This window comes from Zootoca vivipara, chromosome 3 (assembly GCF_963506605.1).
Source record: "Zootoca vivipara chromosome 3, rZooViv1.1, whole genome shotgun sequence".
NCBI classification, from domain to species: Eukaryota; Metazoa; Chordata; class Lepidosauria; order Squamata; family Lacertidae; genus Zootoca; species Zootoca vivipara.
The window spans coordinates 63,277,312-63,295,272 of record NC_083278.1 but is presented as its reverse complement, the minus strand read 5'-3'; the positions used below and the strand labels follow the sequence as shown (position 1 = coordinate 63,295,272).

The 17,961-nt window shown below is 40.3% G+C and overlaps 1 protein-coding gene across 2 annotated transcripts in view; it reads right to left on the bottom strand.

Moving 5' to 3' along the window:
- UST (uronyl 2-sulfotransferase) overlaps positions 1–17,961 on the bottom strand; it is a 125,133-nt gene that overhangs the window by 64,665 nt on the left and 42,507 nt on the right. For both annotated transcript variants that reach the window (XR_004692162.2, XM_035108790.2), the window contains exons 2-3: positions 13,800–13,843; positions 6,685–6,840 (exon numbers count right to left, since the gene is read on the bottom strand). Coding sequence is in view for 1 of the 2 variants with exons in the window: in XM_035108790.2 (XP_034964681.2) it covers positions 6,685–6,840; positions 13,800–13,843 (200 nt within the window). In the remaining variant the exon portion in view is untranslated. The remainder of the gene's footprint in view (positions 1–6,684; positions 6,841–13,799; positions 13,844–17,961) is intronic.

Here is a 17,961-nt window from a genome sequence, read left to right as displayed (position 1 = left end):
CAGCCACTGGCACCAACTATATGGGGGCCTGGGCACCCACAAAAAATTGTTGAGGATGCTCGGCACCCGCACCACAGGGCCTCTGACATGACCTCTGGGGCCTTGCAAAGCACTGTAAGTCACATCCAAGGCCTCATGGGGGCCTTGGGGATGGTGTCCAAGGCATTGTGCAGCCTCTGACATAAATTCTGGGGCTCCCAGGCAGCACGTGCAATGTAACGTGACATCATGACGCAACATGATGTCATTATGGCACGGTGTGATGTCATTTCATCACGCTACATTACATGCGCTGCTGGGCACTCATAATCTGGGGCTCAAGTCAACCCGCACTGTCTATCAAGAGTAGACAGTGACAGTGATGCCAGCACTATTTATCAAGAGTAATGGGGAAGAATAGAGATTGTCTATGCTACACTAAGACAGGAGAAAATAAGGCTACTTCTGTGACCTCCTAGCCTGCAAAAGTTATAAATGTCAATATACTTTGCTTCACCAATTCACATGCTTGTTACATCAATTTTGTGGGATAAGCAGGAATGTAGTTTTCTTCTCTTCCTACTGGCAGTTGCTGTGCCTGACTTTTGCTCTTTTTACTGTGGTGCTTCGGAAAGTAACAACTTCATAAAGCAGTAAGTGCAAGGAGAACTGTATTTCTAAGGTCAGCCTTTTTAATGTTGAATGAAAGGTTCCTTGGGACCAGTAACAGCATGGCCACATACATTTCTCGGAGCCTGCAGGGGATGTCCGTCCTAGGACTTGCACTTAATTGGAATACCTGCTCTAATGTTAAAAACCCATCACATTCAATCACCTGCCCATCAGAATATGTGCATGAAATTCACACATATTGTTCAAAAATATTACACCTCCTATATTTATTCAATGTAGAAATGTATTGCTTCTCTTAACAAAATTACAACTTTGCAGTATATACCAGGAGACAGATGTGCCTAAAAGAACATAAATGAATAAGTCAAGGTCTAAATAAACATAATGTAATTCTACCACATAGAACTTGCATTGCAAGGGTGTGATGCAGTGCTTTTTTCTGAGAAAAAGAGGTGCAGGAACTCCCACCTTTTTCTGACGGACAACCCTAAGTTGTTGAGTTTCTTTCAGGAGGGGCTTTTTAAGGGGGCGCCCGGAGTGTTCTGGCTGAAAAAAAGCCCTGGTGTGATGTCATGTAAGATTGTTTGGTTACTACTGTCTTGTACATTCTATTTGCCACCAACCATAGACCTAATTTTTGGTAACTTAAAACAATTCTTTCATACCCATGTGAGAGAAATAAAAGGTGTTTATTTACTGTGGGCCCTGACTTTATTCTTTCATTTGTATCTACTGACTGGTCAGGCATTAAGTCGTAATCTACCTTTTCCATTATTTAAGAAAGACTATGCTATTGTTTCCATGGAGATCGCTTTTCAAAAGCTGGTCTCAACTATCAGGATAGTTTTTCCTCTCCCCTCACTATTTTGGCCTGGTTGTGTTTAAGTCATTTTAGAATGCAGTTCCAAGATTTAATAATGCAAAGCTAAATATTACTTTTAATTTCAGAAGATATTTGTGAAATAGAGTTCTCAGCACTCACTTTCAGCTTTTAGAGTTTTCTGTAATATGTCAGACTCCTGAAAGCGTTAAATGAGATGTGTGCAAAAGAATTCCAGACATTCTTGCAGCTCTGATTTCCTGACTTCTGCTCTGCGCAGATTATTCTAATTGGCTTTAGAAAAACTTCTAGTTGTATTGGGGGGGGGGGACACCTGACTGTTACCATTCCTTTAACTTGAAGGCTACAGTAACTGAGCAAGTTTAATGGGGCTTACTCCCAAGTAAATGTGCATAGGATTGCAGCCTATGTTAAGTTAAATTGCTGGAAATGCTGCTCTAGTTTGGATGTATTTACTTGTTATAGAATAAATAGCACTATATACTGTTTTCCATACTACTGGAAACTTCTCAGCTAGCCAAAAGCAAGGCAGACTACCCAAGATGTTCTCCTGTGCACCTGTTTCATATGCCTACCAAGCCTACTCTGAGGCTCCCCTCTCCCCAGCTCAACAGAAGAGTCATGTGAAGAAGAAGAAGAAGAAGAAGAAGAAGAAGAAGAAGAAGAAGAAGAAGAAGAAGAAGAAGAAGAAGAAGAAGAAGAATTGCAGTAAAGACAAGAGAAGGGTTAGCTCGACCATATAGACAGACTGTGTAGGCCCCTTGGTTGGAACAAATCTAAGGGCATTCTCATGCTGATCACTCTACATACATTCTGTGCACCCTGAAATCCTCTAGAATGCAGGCACAGTCTCAGGTTCTACAGTGAGCAGATCCTGCCAGAAGAAAGAATATCAGTAGAACCCTGCTGGATCAAACCAAAAGCCCACCTAGTCCTGGTCTCACACTGGCCAAGAGATGTCTATGGTGTGCCCACAAACAGGGCCTGACTTCAACAGCAATCTTCCCTTCTGCGGAAGCCCAAAGGTAGATCTAGTCAAACTAGCTGAAGAATTAATACTGCCATATGTCTCTGCAAAAGAAAATCCCACCACACTGACCAAACAGCTCATATTAGGTATAGGAAATATGGAATGACACCTCCCTGACCCAGCCAATGTTTGCATTTCTTTTGATGCTTTTGTCCAGAAAGGTATAAAAACTGGACTGCTGAAGCCATATTTTGTTCTGGCTTTGCCTAGTTCCACTCTGAAAATCAATTGCTCAATCACCTACAATATGTGGTTTCAGGCTCCTCAGATCCACTCTGCTGAATACCACTGGGCCTGAAATCACTTAGCTAGCGAGAACCAGGGATCGGATTCTCCTGCTTTTTCCTTTACCGTCTCTGGACCCCTGCTTGCTGAAGCAGATGTCCCAGCTTGGTGCGGCTGCTTCAACAACCTATTCCCAGGCTTCCCTACTTTTCATCCCTTTCCCTGGATCTTTGCTAGCTGAATCTGAGATCCATGAAGCTTTTTTCATGTTCTGTTTGCTGCCTTGATGTTTTTCCTGCCACACCTAGGCAGGGAAAACAGGTGATGTAGTTAACATCTAGGATTGCTCAGCAGGGCACATGTTTCTCCCCATACTGTCTCTCAGAGCCTTGACACCTGCTCCATCTTCCTATCTTTGAGTGTGTGTGACTGCGTTTTAGAAGCCACCCTCTGGTCAGAAGAACAGACAAGTCAGCTGAATCTGGCCAATGGACCATCTAGCCCAACATTCCTTGTTCTCACATGGCAGGACCTGGATGCAACAGTGCTCTGCTCAAGTGAAGTTCCCAGAAGCTGGTATTCAGGGGCCTCCTTTGCCCAGAATAATCCTCCTGTTCAGCTGTGCATGAATGAAGCCTGGTCTGCAAGATGAGCCCGGATAAACAGTGCAGGCTGAACTCATCCCCCATCTCCTGGTGTTTCCTGCTCGGCAGGGGGTTGGACTGGATGGCCCTTGTGGTCTCTTCCAACTCTACAATTCTATGATTCTCCTCCAATGCCTTGTGTGCTTGTTCCTTCTTGTGTGTGTGCATTTAGTTGTTGGGTAGTTAGCTAATCCCCTGAAACCATAGAAATGTATGCATATTGTTACTGCCCACTGATGTTAATAGATATGAATTGTTGTGGAGCTATACCCCACTGAAATGTTAAATGTGTGTATTTAGATTCTCAATAGATATCTGCATTTTTAAAACCTGTGTGAGTATAAATTACTGGGTAAACCTGCCAAGATGCACTAATGCCAATGTCTAACATGCAGCCTGTTTATTCTACCATAATTTTGACTTACTTCCATTTCTGTACATTATAGAAAGTGACAGAATTATTAAACCTAGCACATCCAACTGTAGGGCTTATTTCTGCCTTTCAATTTTTGGAACCACAGAGCAAAGGTTAATACTGTATTGACACCACAATCTATACATGTTTACTTAGGAGGAAGTTAAACTGTGTCCAATGGGTCTTACATTCTAATAAGTATTCTTAGTACTGCAGCCTGAGAAAAATTTTGCTCCTTAATATCGTCTTGGATCTCCCAATAAGAAAGTACAAGATTGTTTAGTATAACATTGGGCTGCGTTTTCAGCAGCATTCCACTTGGTGGCGTAGAGAAATGGTTGATTCCTGACAGGTTAAGAGAAAGGCCACTCATATGAAGGATGCAAACAAAATCCAGTTTCATCCAAAGAAAATGTAATTGGTTACCTCGAATTAAAATCACCTTTTACTGTATCAACACTAAACATGTAAGTTCTTCAAATCATTCCTTGTCATTTTTTAAAAGGAAAACAAAAATGTTGATCCACTTTAAATAAAATCCAGAGAACTTTAACTTAGATTATAAATCAACAGGTACAACGTTTTCACTGCACAAGAATATTTTAATAAGCAACACATTTTCATATTCTACAATGATTTTTTGTTTTAAATCTGCAAAGATTTGGGAAATAATAAAAATAAATACTGGCTTTAAATTATACATATGTTGCTGTGAGAAAATTATTTTTAAACTAAAGTTAGGTCATTTACAGCACAATAATGTGCATCTCTAATATGAAGTAAGCCTTACCAAGTTCAATGCAGCTTAAGTGTTCAGATGTTTATGATCTTAATCATGGTCAATCCCACTTTCTTATAAAATGATGGTGTGTATGGTGTGATGCTAAAAACAACATAAAATGACTCAATTTATACAAGCCTTTAAGAACGGCTTCTAGGAATGGAGTTAGGAGGACTGAGGGTTGCGAGAGATTCTAGAGACAACAGCAAGGGCTTTCCTGGCTGTGTTTGGGGATGGATGCAGCCCAATCGCCTTCTAAATCCAGCCCGCGGACAGCGTGTTTTTACATGAGTAGAATTGGTGCTTTTATTTGAAATGCGTCTCTAGATTATTTGTGGGGTATAGGAATTTGTTCATTTTTTTTCCCTTTCCAAAATATAGTCCGGCCCCCCACATTCTCTGAGGGACGGTGGACTGGCCCCCTGCTGAAAAAGGTTGCTGACCCCTGGTTTGGAGCAACACAGAACAGGGAAGCAGCAAGTCTGCTGCTTGGGGGAAGTGGCAAAGTGTGGAATTAAAATAGACTTACTAAGCTTATGAATACTCCACTGCATGTGGATCTAGCCAGCTTGCTAATACTAGAAACATAATTCCTGCTTATTTTGCCATTCTCAATTGCCGCTGCTGTCCCTCCAGGGCCAGCCCACCCATGAGGCAAGGAGAAGCGACCACTTCAGGTAGCAGGATCCACAGGGGCAGCTGATCCAGCCTCCAAGGAATGCATTGGCGGTGGCTGCCACATGGCAGCAACAGCTATGGCTTGCTCTTTGGAGTCCAAATCTGTCACCTCGGCAGCACACCCACACCCCAATGTCACAGCGGCCTCTCGGTGAATAGGAGGTTCTCCTGGTCTCCTCCCACCCCTAGGGAGGAATTGGTGGGTGCTGCCCTCTGGGGTTTCCTGGGCTCTGCATCTGAATGGCATAATTCAGAGTGGGTCCCTTCCCATCTGTGATAGGTTTTGATTCCCACTTCAACCACCACTGTTCAATTTTTATCCCCCCCTTTTGATTTAGATCTTACTTACCCCATCTTCCCTGGTTGGGGGGGCACCATTTTGTGGTTCGCTCCAGGAGCCAAAATGTAATGGGCCAGTCCCGCTCTCCTCCAATATTCTCTCCCCTACCTGCAGCTTTCACCGCAAAACCCATTTACCCCATTCCTTGCCTCAAAGTTTTTTGATGTTCTGCTTCCACTTGGAAAATTCTAAACTCCCAGTCCTTACTGCAAGATCTGTCTCTGATTATTATTTTTGGACAACTACTATATACAGGGTTAATTGATCCTCATAGCATGCAGCAGCAGCTTTGATCCTAAAAGTAAGCATCAGTACCTTACACTGGATAATTTCATGGCTTGTTTTCAGGCTGCAATGACTGATTAGCCTTTTCGGCTTTCAGTGCAAAAGAAGAGCTTTTAGAGCAGGGCCCAGAAAGAAAGAAAAACAACCAACCTCTGAAAATGTTTGCCTTTCTCCATACTATTTGCTGCCATTGTTTCCCCAATCTGCTGCTGCTTCAGTGCCCATTTCCTCCCTTGGCTAGGAATTCTCTCTCTTTTAAACATTATTCTCAGACAATCCCAGAAAATTCAATGACCTCACAATGCTATATAGCCAATGAACTTTGCCTATGCACCAACACCACTGAAGGTTAAGGAAGACTGCAATCCTGACCCCATTTACCTGGGAGTAAGTCTCGCTGAATTTAATAGGACTTTGACTAAGAGCAATAATTCCTGGTTTCAAATGAGTGATCCTGGCAATTAAAAATCTAGGAGCAAATGAAGTCTATTCAATGCAACATTTCCGGAATAAGTGAACACTTTCACGTCACTTACAGTTTAATTCCCCACAAATTGTCGAAAGCAGGGCACCCTTCAATATTGATAAAACAGTAGCAAAAATGGACTTAATTATCAGCTCAGCTATAATTTACTTATGAGACCATTTGCCAGAATGATTAAAAATATATGTAGTTAACAGCTTGTTAGATAAGAAAAGTAATAATTTTTAATATTAAAATATTTCCAATTCTACTGAAAAATAATTTACTGCAATGCCCTATCAAAAATACTCAGAATTAAATTACTCTAAAAATGAAAACCGTAACATATAAAAAGACACAAACAACTTACCTGTTCATTCTTGGACAGCCTGGTTTTATTATGAATATCTGATGTAACCAAGTTGAACCCATGTCTCTCAGACAGAATTCGCAACAGCAAAACCACAGTTCGACTCCCACACTTTCCAACCCTGTTATACACCACTTGACTAGGGAATGGAAGTACCTAGACAAAGAGATACACATTAGCCTTCCTATTTAGAAATCTTTAAATACACAGAATAATTTTGCTGTAACTCAAGAGATGAGTATTTCAAAATTAAATGCACATATCAAAAGAAAGCACTGGCTCAGAAACCAGGAAATGTTTCTTCTCACTGTGTTAAGCTATTATAGCAATCTAATAAATCACATCTTAGATTTAACAGAATTATTGTGGACTAAAGTATTAGCCTACAAAAAGTTTATGTCGCAATAAATGTTAGCCTTAAAATGCCACAAACTCTTTCTCCCTAATTTCTTTGTCAAATGTACTAGCAATAAGATTCAATTAGTTATTGTTTCTATTACCTGGGAAGAACAATGAGCTGACTGCACTTTTCAATTAAAAGAGAGATCTATTTGCATCCTTGCCACTTCCTTCTCCTGTCTGGTTGTTACTCAGGGAGTGTTTTAAAATATGCATAGTGTGTTTCAATTCTAGTAAGTTTAATGTCCATCTTCAGAGTTGCACCCCCGTAGAAAGAACTGAGCAATGAGAATGAATAATCTTTGATGAAGAAATTTTAATTCCAATTAATTCCCATCTGAATAAATGCCAGTGTTGATATCAGAACAGCATTCTTTCTGGGGAGTAGCACTGGTTCATTCATTCATTCATTCATTCAAGCAAGCCACTTATTAGTCAATGCAAAAAATGTTTATTTCTGCATGCAGTCTTCAGCTGTACTGCTTACTTCACTAAACCAGCCTTACTTCAAGTGCATATCACTTTAAAATCTTATTAATGCAGCCTCTATAGGACAGACTGAGAAGTTAATAAGATTTTTCTTTCACAAAGCTTGCCTTTGGAAATCACAGCTTTCATTTAGTTTTCAATTTAATTTTTAATATTTTGAATTATTACTACTTCATTCCTGTTGACTGTTTGACACAAAGTCATATGGCTGTTATCTTCATGACTAGCCACAGGAAATGTTATTTATTCATGAGTAACACTTTGCATATTTTAAAAGTGCTTTAATAGTGCTATGCAACCACTGTGCTTTATATCAAATATTTATCACGAACTTTAAATAACTACCAATAAACTAACTGTATACCTAAAAAAATTTGACTGCTTAATATTGTAATTTGTCTGAAACTGTAAAAGTACAATAGGTGAAAGGTTTATAAAAAATACAACATACTGAAAGAAGACCTCAGAAGTTGCAAATCTCTCACCAGTTTTGACTGGATAATTACTATTCTGTTGATGCTACATTAAGTATTTGTGCCATTTATTTAGTTGGATCCTTCACTTACCGGTATGTGGCTAGACTTGCATATCAATTTGTGCAAGAAGCATAGCTTTCTTTAAGCACCTAAATCTGCTGTAGTTGTATGAAAATCAACTAGACTTGTCTGAAAAATGAATGTTGCAGACCTATTTCATCCCCAGAGTGTGGGGGAGTTCTCATCTCCCTACTCATGAGCCATCTCTGCTGCTTTAAATGTTTTTTACTCTTTTCATCATTTCCTAAACACATTTCCTAAACACATTTCCTATACACAAGATATGTATAGGATTCAACTATAAATCCAAATATTATTTGTTTACTTAAATCCAAACAGATATAGGAACAGTTACTCCCACGGCTTCCTCCACTGCCACTGCAAGCAGAGCTAAAGCTTTCGTTCCTGCTTTTTTTTTTTTTTACCTCAGCCTGTCATTGTGTTCAAACAGGGACAAACTGTAGTTAATCTTAATTAAGCTTTACTGAAACAAGGCAATTTCAAAGTATAGGTTATGAACTGGGTTTAACTGAACAGGCTGTGGTTAAGATTAGCCACAGTGCAGAGCTCAAACATAACGCTAAACACTAAACTGTCTAAGGTCTGGACACTGAGGAGTAGGATTGGAAGCCCTCTCCACTGCTCCACTCCACCCCAAGTTAATTTTCAGAAACAAGGATATTAAGACAGAAGGTGGAAGGTAGGTAATGCAGTTCAATTTGGGACTCTGTGCAAGCTTAAATATAGAAAACCAAAATCCTCCTTACTGCACCCAAGACCAAAAATGTCACCATCAGCAATGCCACATGAAAACCAAAGTAAAGAGAAAGGTTTTGGCTTGAGAAGGCAAAGACCAACAAATCTCCCTAAGTAGGGATTTCCATAGATTGGGGCCACTACAAAAAAGGTTGCCTTGTGCACCCCAGACTTCTACCACTTTAAGGATAGTGGGTGGTATTCAACTAGGTTTTACTTAGAACAGCTCTACTAAAATGAATGACCATGACTTTAAGTCCATTAATTTCAACAGGTCTATTCTAAATAAAATTCAGTTAAATGACACACATAATGAGAAGCAAAATCTCATTGGCTGACCTTTAACCTTTTTCTTTATTAAAATATTTATGCCTTAACAGGCCAAGTTTTTATCATCTGGCATCTCAAATATGTACATTTCCTTGGTTTTAACCAACGTCCCCCAAAAATGCAATTGCTCTCTGGAGAGAAAGGAAGTTATCAAGTGAGTGAATATCATTTCTCATCAGCTTACAAATATCCCCCTTGTAAGTTTTCTGTGAAAATCCATGTTTATGAATCATAGGAACAGATGGGATGGTCCTGGCCTATACCAAGTCAGATCCATCTCAGTAGTTCAGTATCGCCTTTCCACCTGCAGTGGTTCTTTACGGTCTCAAACAGGGATCTTTGATAGCTGTGCTATCTGACATTCTTTAACTGGAAATTTGAGGGTTCAAACCTAGCACACACATCCAAAGCTCGTGTCCTGCTTTTCTACCACTTTACACATTGAAAAACTTCTATTATCTTAGGCAGCAATGTCTTCTTGTTTTCAGCAAATGGACATTTCAAAGAATACAACTGTTGCCATTACTGGACACTTACCAAATGTATGCCTATGGGTAGTTCGCATAGAAACATTTACAGTTGATTGCACTTGTAGCCTAGCTCCATACATTAGTATAAACTCACTGGCTTAATTTATTCCAGTCACTGATCGCTGTGTGCTATGAGAATCCTACTAGCTCCACCCATTTCCAAAAGAGTTCTCCAATAAAGTTATAATCAGTTTTAACAGAAAGTTACTTCTAACCCCCCTCAATACTTTTTGAAGTCATTCCCTTTCTTTTAGAATATGCTGTAATTTCCACTGATATATCATATGCATTTATAAAGCTGACTTTCCATAACAGAGCCCATTAGACTAACTACAGATAAGCTAGTAACAAAACAAAATTAAATAAGTGGAGTAAAACCCTGCACAAAATACCACAAGGGATTCTGAGATGATAGGAGAAAGGTGTTTAACATGTATCTTTACAATAAAATAAAATAAAAATTAGTTCAGTTTTATGAACTTTATGTTATCATTTATTTATTTCCTTTATGAATCCCATGAGACATCCCAAAGTGATCTGCATTTTAACAACCATAAATACTAACAGTTATAGAGGTCCACATTATTTGAGGTTGCTACCGACACAACTCTTATTTCAAGTTGGCCAACACACTTGAAAGATTCAGAGGAGTTAGGTCAGCCTTAAGCTCCATGATAGGCATAGAAGACCATCAGAAGTGAGAGAGATTCCTGCTGCTTCACAGTATTGTTTTTTTTACACAAACGTTTGAGAAATGTCTCAAAGCTTAAGAGTGACACTTGGCACTTCCCACTACCCTCTTGCATGGTTCAGTAGGCTATTAGCAGCCAGATTAAGTGGGAGGCAAGGGGAAGAATTCTTTGTGCATTTCATGGGCCATCAGCTCAACATGATTCTTCAACTCTGGCATCTCAGAACATCTGGTTCACACTGTGAAGATCAAAGTTATAGCACACCAATTTGCAGGCTAGACGGATTTGGTCTTAAAAGACCAAAATGGATAGCAGAAACATTTGGTACAACAATCCCTACTGTTGTGACCTGGATTTTTGTTGTTGTTTACAAATCAAGACTCTCTTAAAGTTGAAGGAGAATGTTGAGAAAAATTAGGTTGTAAAAGAAAAGGGAATTGAAAATTTGAAACTGAAACACAACATTCCTTATCTTGATAGCTTCTAGTTTGGTGGGGGGGTGGCAATACAAAACACAAAATAAATCAAACATTTAATGTCAGCTACCTTTCAGAACACTCAAGATTCCAAAGATTTGACCATTGATTTATGGTGCTTTTCCCCAGTGACACACAAAAACCCCTCTTGAGTGCTATAGCAGACATGAAAACATTGTGGCAGCCAAGACAAAATCACTGATTTAGCCAGAAGATCAAATTTATGGCCAATTCTTTATTCACTGATGCCACAGCAATTGCAGATAGAGGTTGTGACCTCTATTCAACTAGGGAATTACTTTCAGAATAAGCAGGCATATATAATTTTTTTTTTGTAAAGCAGTACCAGTGGTACCTCGGTTTAAACCCTGTTTACTAACGATTCGGTTTACGAACTCTGCAAAACCGGAAGTAGTGTCCCGGTTTGCAAACTTTACCTCAGTCTAATAACGGAATCCGAATGGCAGAAGGGCACCAGCAGCGGGGGACCTCATTAGGGAAAGCGTACCTTGGTTTAAGAACGGTTTTGGTTAAAGAACGGACTTCTGGAACAGATTAAGTTCGTAAACCGAGGTACCACTGTATTTAATTTACTCATCGACCCTTTAATGCTTATAAATTAATCAAAAGTAACAATGGTCAGAGACATAAATAATACTGGGATAAAGCCCTGGGTATATACATTATATTTAGTTGTAAAAGGGGGGGTACATTTTGAGCAGTAAGTATTTTCAAACACACCCACTGATCATTTTATGCAAGTAGGCTCTTAGCGCTAATGGATGTTTAATGATCAATGTGTATTGCAGTTTTAAAACAAAACTAACCCCCCCCCCCTGACTACCCTATTTGGAAGATATGTTTAAATAGGAGAAAATTACTCACATAATACAAAGCTTTGCAATTATTTTCTTTCCCTTTTGCTCCCCCCCTTTTTAAACTTCTTTATTTTTCAGTTTCAAACAATCCCCACATACCCCCCAAGCCCTCAAGAAAGAGCCTGTGCATATACAATGTAAATAATACAATAATATAATTCTTTTGAAGATACAGAATTCACCTTACTGTTTGAGGCTAAACTATTGATATGTAAACCAAACCTGCTCAATCTGGAATAGATCCACCTCGAATTCCTGCTCACAATCATTTGAGCTTCCCAGGGGCAAAGGAAGAACACCTTGGCATCAGGGTGGATTTGATTTAAATCAAACTGATTTAAATCACGATTTAAATCACGATTTAAATCACTAGTCAGTAAGGCTTGATTTAAATCATAGTTTTCTACATAAAGACTAATTCTTGCTGGTATAACTTTAATATGCAAGTAGATGAAGATTTTTAGAATAACAACTTTTCATATTAGTTTTTTATCCCCAGTTTAATGGGTTGTTCATATTTGGACAACTTTACTGTTGTACTTAGGAAGGAGTAAAATAATCATTACCTTAATAATAACAATTTAAATAGATTTATTCAACTGAAACAATAACATTACTGTACAGCATATGTTATTTGCTTAAACAAACATCCATATTTGTTAACTAATTTGGCTAAACAAAAACAATATATATATATATTTTAAGAAACTTAGACTGTCAGCCCAGCCTACACATGAAAAACCTGAATACTGTCCACTCCAAACAATCAGAAAAATATTGTTTCTATTCTATTCACTGAACTTCTTGAAACTTAGCCCTGAAGGGGTTATTTCTGTATTCATAGGTTTGTAGAACAATAGGGTTAAGGTCTTTTTCTCAACTCTGTTCATGTTATAACATTTTTGCTGTGAAGAAGAGGCATGTGATCTCTGTTGAGTCAAATTCAGTTTTGAGAACTGCAAAAGTAAACCAAGCATCTGTGATAATATCTTGTAGGCAGAGAAACTGCCCAATAATCTTACAAAAACCTCTGGAAGAGCATGACATTGTGAATGGATTAATGGAATTTATTTACCCCAAAAATTAAACATATACAACCTTATTCTACATAATTAAAAAACTAATCTTTATTTCATGATGGAATAACCTTTGGATGGTAATATATTTTCCTCAAAAAGCATTTTATTAAAAAAAATCCAATTTAAATCAAAAAAATCGATTTAAATAAAAAAAATCCGATTTAAATAAAAAAATCCGATTTTTTTTATTTTTTAAAAAAAATCATTGATTTTTATCCACCCTGCTTGGCATTAGGCACAATCTGTCCACTTCTTAGAGGTCTTTTCCTACAGTGTATCTTATCATGAATAAGGTAAGTTTGGAAAGTGATGGCAGAAGTGAAGGCAATAGTAGGGCCTAGATCAGACTGGAAGGAGTCGGTGGAAGGGGGAGTCTGAACTAAGGGAACTTGTTCAAAAGCTCACAACCATCCCAGGTTGAAGCTGAAAATCAACAAGTTTTACTGCTGCCTTTTGTGTCTTCCCTTTCAGAAGGGAAAGAGCTTGCATCACCATACTTTCCACAGAGATATTTATTTCATATGTAAATAACCCTGTAATCTAAACCCATGACAGGTTGTGGTGGGCTTCCTGGAACAGCAGGACCACCACAAAGGATGCAAGCCCTGCTGCTCATGCTGGCTGAAGCAAAAGACAGGGCAATGTGGGAGAGGCAAATCACTGTGCTAGGTTGGAGTCCAGAGGATCTTGGGTAAGCTAAGCCTTTCCCCTGGAATGCCTTGTTTTGGGGCTTTCCACATGTTGCTGCCACTTGGATTCCCATTTGTGGCACATCCATCGGCTTGTGTGAATGCAAGCTGTAATGGGGATCTCCTTGCCACTCCATGAATAGAGGCTGGCAGGGCTGGGATAGAGTTGTCCTTCTGCCCAATGCACACCCAACCAACCTGGTGCAAATATAGTAGCTTACAAAAGAATTTTGGCTGAACTGAAAATAAGAAGTAGCTCACCTTACGAGGGGGTGGTCCATGGTCATCCAAGTAAGTGGAATTTCCTACAAAGAAAGAAAAGTGAAATGTAAAATAAATTTTAATGGGTCAGAAATTAAGCAGGTACTGTAATGTACATCGGATGATCAACTTCTAACACTGCTTTATATAAAATTAAAAGAAACACAATCCTTCTTTGCAAAGGGATTTCTGTAACTGATCGATAAGCGGTCTGAAGAACCTCTGCACTTCTCAAATAATGATAATAAAAATAAGACAGCTGACAAATGCAATTTCTATTATTGTTACATTTGTCATCTGCTTTTTACAAAAGAAAAAAGTCTTGAAGGTGAAATACAGCAAATTAAAACTATTTAAAAACAGGAATTTTCAACAATGAATGAAATACATGAAAAACTAATCCACTAACATATGCTACAGACAAGTCTACCCACACCATTAATGATGAGTGCCACCATTGGAGGTGGTCCCTGAGTACACAAAAAGATCTTAGCCTTAAACAGAGTTAATAGAGTGAATGCTCATGTGTATGGAACCTCCTGGAAGCCATTAATGATCTGCCAAGAGCTGTTGGTATTCTACTTTCTGAAGGACATACCGTATTTTGTTTTCTAACTTTTTATAACACTTGAAAAAAAATGGTGGTCAAGAAGCATGCTATGCACTGGAATAACATATAAAAGATGCCATACATCTTATACAACATGATATTTTAATGGCTTTTACGTTACCTTGATAATTTCTAAATGAACTTTAAACTGAATTGGTTTGAACAATTCTTCCCTAGACCATTTTCAAAGCTTAAAATGCATCAGCTATTATTATTGACATGAAAGGAATAGCTCTATTCCAATTTCATAGTAAGCACTTGTCCTTGTGTGACTAATTCGTCCTGTATTTGTTATTTAAGTCCTCTATTCCAAAAGATAACCTTGTAATCCAAGGTTTCAAGGCTGAAGAGTAATGCTATTTGAAGTAAACAAAGAACTCCTGTAAAACATATACAATACATACATGAACTTTGCAAAAATAGGTAAACTATATGACATTTACAACAGTTCTTGCATATTCTGGATGTGTACAGACATTTAAAAATATGAATGTTAGAAGTCTGGCAAAATAACAGTATTTTAAAAGAAAAAAATGGAACAGAGCCATTTTACATTGTGATAAGCCAATGAATGTATTTAAATAACTCTTTTTAAAAAATCTTCTAACAATAGGAAGGCCATACCTTCCTGAGCTGTATTCGTACCATAAAAATATTTATGGATGGTATTCAACTAATGAGTCCCATCAGTGGAAGCCGGCACAAATACTTCTGCTTGTGCAATGGGACTCCCTGCAAAAAACAAACAAACCAACCTTTGGGAAGCTGGGGGGGGGGGGGGGAGGTAGGATCATTCCATCTGGCAAGCTGAAATGCTTACTCTGGCAGAACAATCTCTACATAGTGCAACATTCAATTCCTCCTTATGCTATTTTTAGACTTTGTTTTTCACCCCCTTTCTCTTTTGTGCCTCATCCCTGTGAACCCCCTCCCCTGTTGCCACAGGGGATCACAGTTTTTGTAGTTCAAAACCACAATCAAGATGCTCCAACATAATTCTTAAGAGCTCTCAGCTGCCTGCTACCGTCCTCCCTTCCATTGCGTCCTCCCATCTTGAGGAAGAGTCAAATACTTTTTACTTCATCCACTTTCAGACAGAGGTGAAGTTCTATATATATATATAAATGTAGGCATTGCTCACGCGGAGGTCACCGCCTTTCTCTGTAACTATTGAACCGTAATGTAACAAATTTAGTCACAACGTTCCATGCCCATCAGGGAGGGATCTGGCATTCATTTTTTTCCAAAAACCCACACCTTTCATACCTAAAATAATGATTAAACACAAAAAAGTGGCGCCCAAATTAGATGTCACCACCAGAAGCTCTGAAAACTCCATCAGCATCCAATAGAAAGGCAGATCGCACCCTGCCACCTCCAAAGCTGCGCCGCCAGATGACATCACAAAATTCCACAGCAACCAACTGAAAACAGTCCTTTTGCAGCAACAAGGCCCAGCTTTTTCAATAGGCTGCAGCATTGCCAAACAGGGGAAACTGAGTAGGCCACACCATTCAGTAGGCCACAGGCAAAAACAAACAGAATAGGGCCTTTCGCAATTGGGGGGGGCACAGGGATGAGGCACAACAAAGGGAGGGGGGAACACATAGCCATGGGGGGAAGGAAGGACCCTGAGTCAGCCAAAGCAGTGGGGGTGGGTTGGGACAGGGAAAACTGAGTAGGCCGCAACATTGTCCAGTAGCCCACAGGCAAAAACAAACAGATTATGGGCAGGGCCGTCTTAAGCATACCCGGTGCCCTGGTGCGATCCCTCTGGTGCCCCCCTTTCCCAGAGTTGACCCCCCCTGGCAGTGGCGGCGGGAGCTGCGTGGGGCTCGGCGGTGATGTCTTCGTCGCCTTGCGCTGCCGCCGCGGCACCGCTGGCCGAGCTGCTGGGTGAGGCGCTAGGGCGCCTGACGGCTCGGCAGTGCCCATGGCCTCGCTCGTGGGGCTCTACTGCGGCGCCGGCAGCAGCACAGCCTGAGCCGCCGCCGCGGCAGGAGCCAGAGCCAGAGCTGAGCCAGGCGCGCAGCTGGCCGCTAGCCTGGCCGCCTTCTACACGTGCTTCCAGCCGGCCCGAGGCAAAGCTGGAGCCGAAGCGGCACCGGAGCAGCGGCAGCAGCGCCTGGAGATTAGCGCTGGTAAGAAGCCATACGGGCCATGCCAACAAGCGTCGGAAGGTGGGCTCTGCAGACGGAACAGGGTCCTAGTGCCCCTGCTCCGCTTGCTTTGCTCCCTGCTCTCCCGTGAGCGGCGCGGCTGGCGGAGGGAAAAGGGAGGCCGCCGCACAGCTCCCCCACTTGCTGGGGCGCCCCTCAGCGCCCCCCTGAACACCCAGGCGCCATGGTGCACTGCGCCACCGGGGGTCTACCTAGAGCCGGCTCTGATTATGGGCCTTTCACAGGGTGGGGGAATCACAGGGATGAGGCATAACAACAGGGGAGGGGGTTCACAGGGATGAGGCACAACAAAGGGAGGGGGGAACACATAGCCATGGGGGGAGGTAGGACCGTGAGTCAGCCAAAGCAGTGGGGGTAGGCACATTTTCAGGAACATGCATGAGTGGGGGAGTCTTATTTTTGAAACTTACAGTAGGGGAGTCAGGGTTGGGACAGGGCAGGTGAGGGGACTCTGAAGGGAGACTCTGAAGGTCAATTTAACAGAAAAAGGTCCATTTAACACAAAAACCCACAGCAACGCGTGGCCGGGCCAGCTAGTAAATTAATAAAAATTGTGATAAGTTCTGTTATATTATTACAGTGGTACCTCGGTTTATGAACACAATTGGTTCCGGAAGTCTGTTCATAAACTGAAGCGTTCATAAACTGAAGCAAACTTTCCCATTGAAAGTAATGGAAAGTGGATTAATCTGTTCGCGGAGTACTTAAACTGAAGCGTTCATAAACTGAAGCAAACTTTTCCATTGAAAGTAATGGAAAGTGGATTAATCCGTTCCAGACGGGTCCGCGGAGTACTTAAACTGAAGCGTTCATAAACTGAAGCATGGGTGTAATTGGTTCCGGAAGTCTGTTCATAAACTGAAGCGTTCATAAACTGAAGCGAACTTTCCCATTGAAAGTAATGGAAAATGAATTAATCCGTTCCAGATGGTTCCGCGCCGTTCATAAACTGAAAATTCATAAACCGAGGTGTTCATAAACCGAGGTTCCACTGTAGTTACATTTACTTGTAACATATAGAAATTGTTCATATTAAGGAATATACGGTAGGTTTATTGTATGCCTCTGAATATTATGTCTTCTCTCTTCCCCATGTTCTGACAGCGGAGCTAAATTTATGTTAACAGCACCTCTTTCCAACATTAGCAAAAGCCTAAGTTTCCCCATGATCCAGCTGTTAGCACATACCAGTTTTCCTTAACAATGAGAAGTCTGTATGAAGAAGCAACCCTTTCTGTAATTAAGACAGTCAGCAGAATGCAGCTATTGATATAAAAAGAATGATACTAGCATTCTCTTAGTTTCATGACAAGTATTCCTTACTCTGTGTTAAAACAAGTGATCTTTTGGTCTACACATATAAAGAAAATAG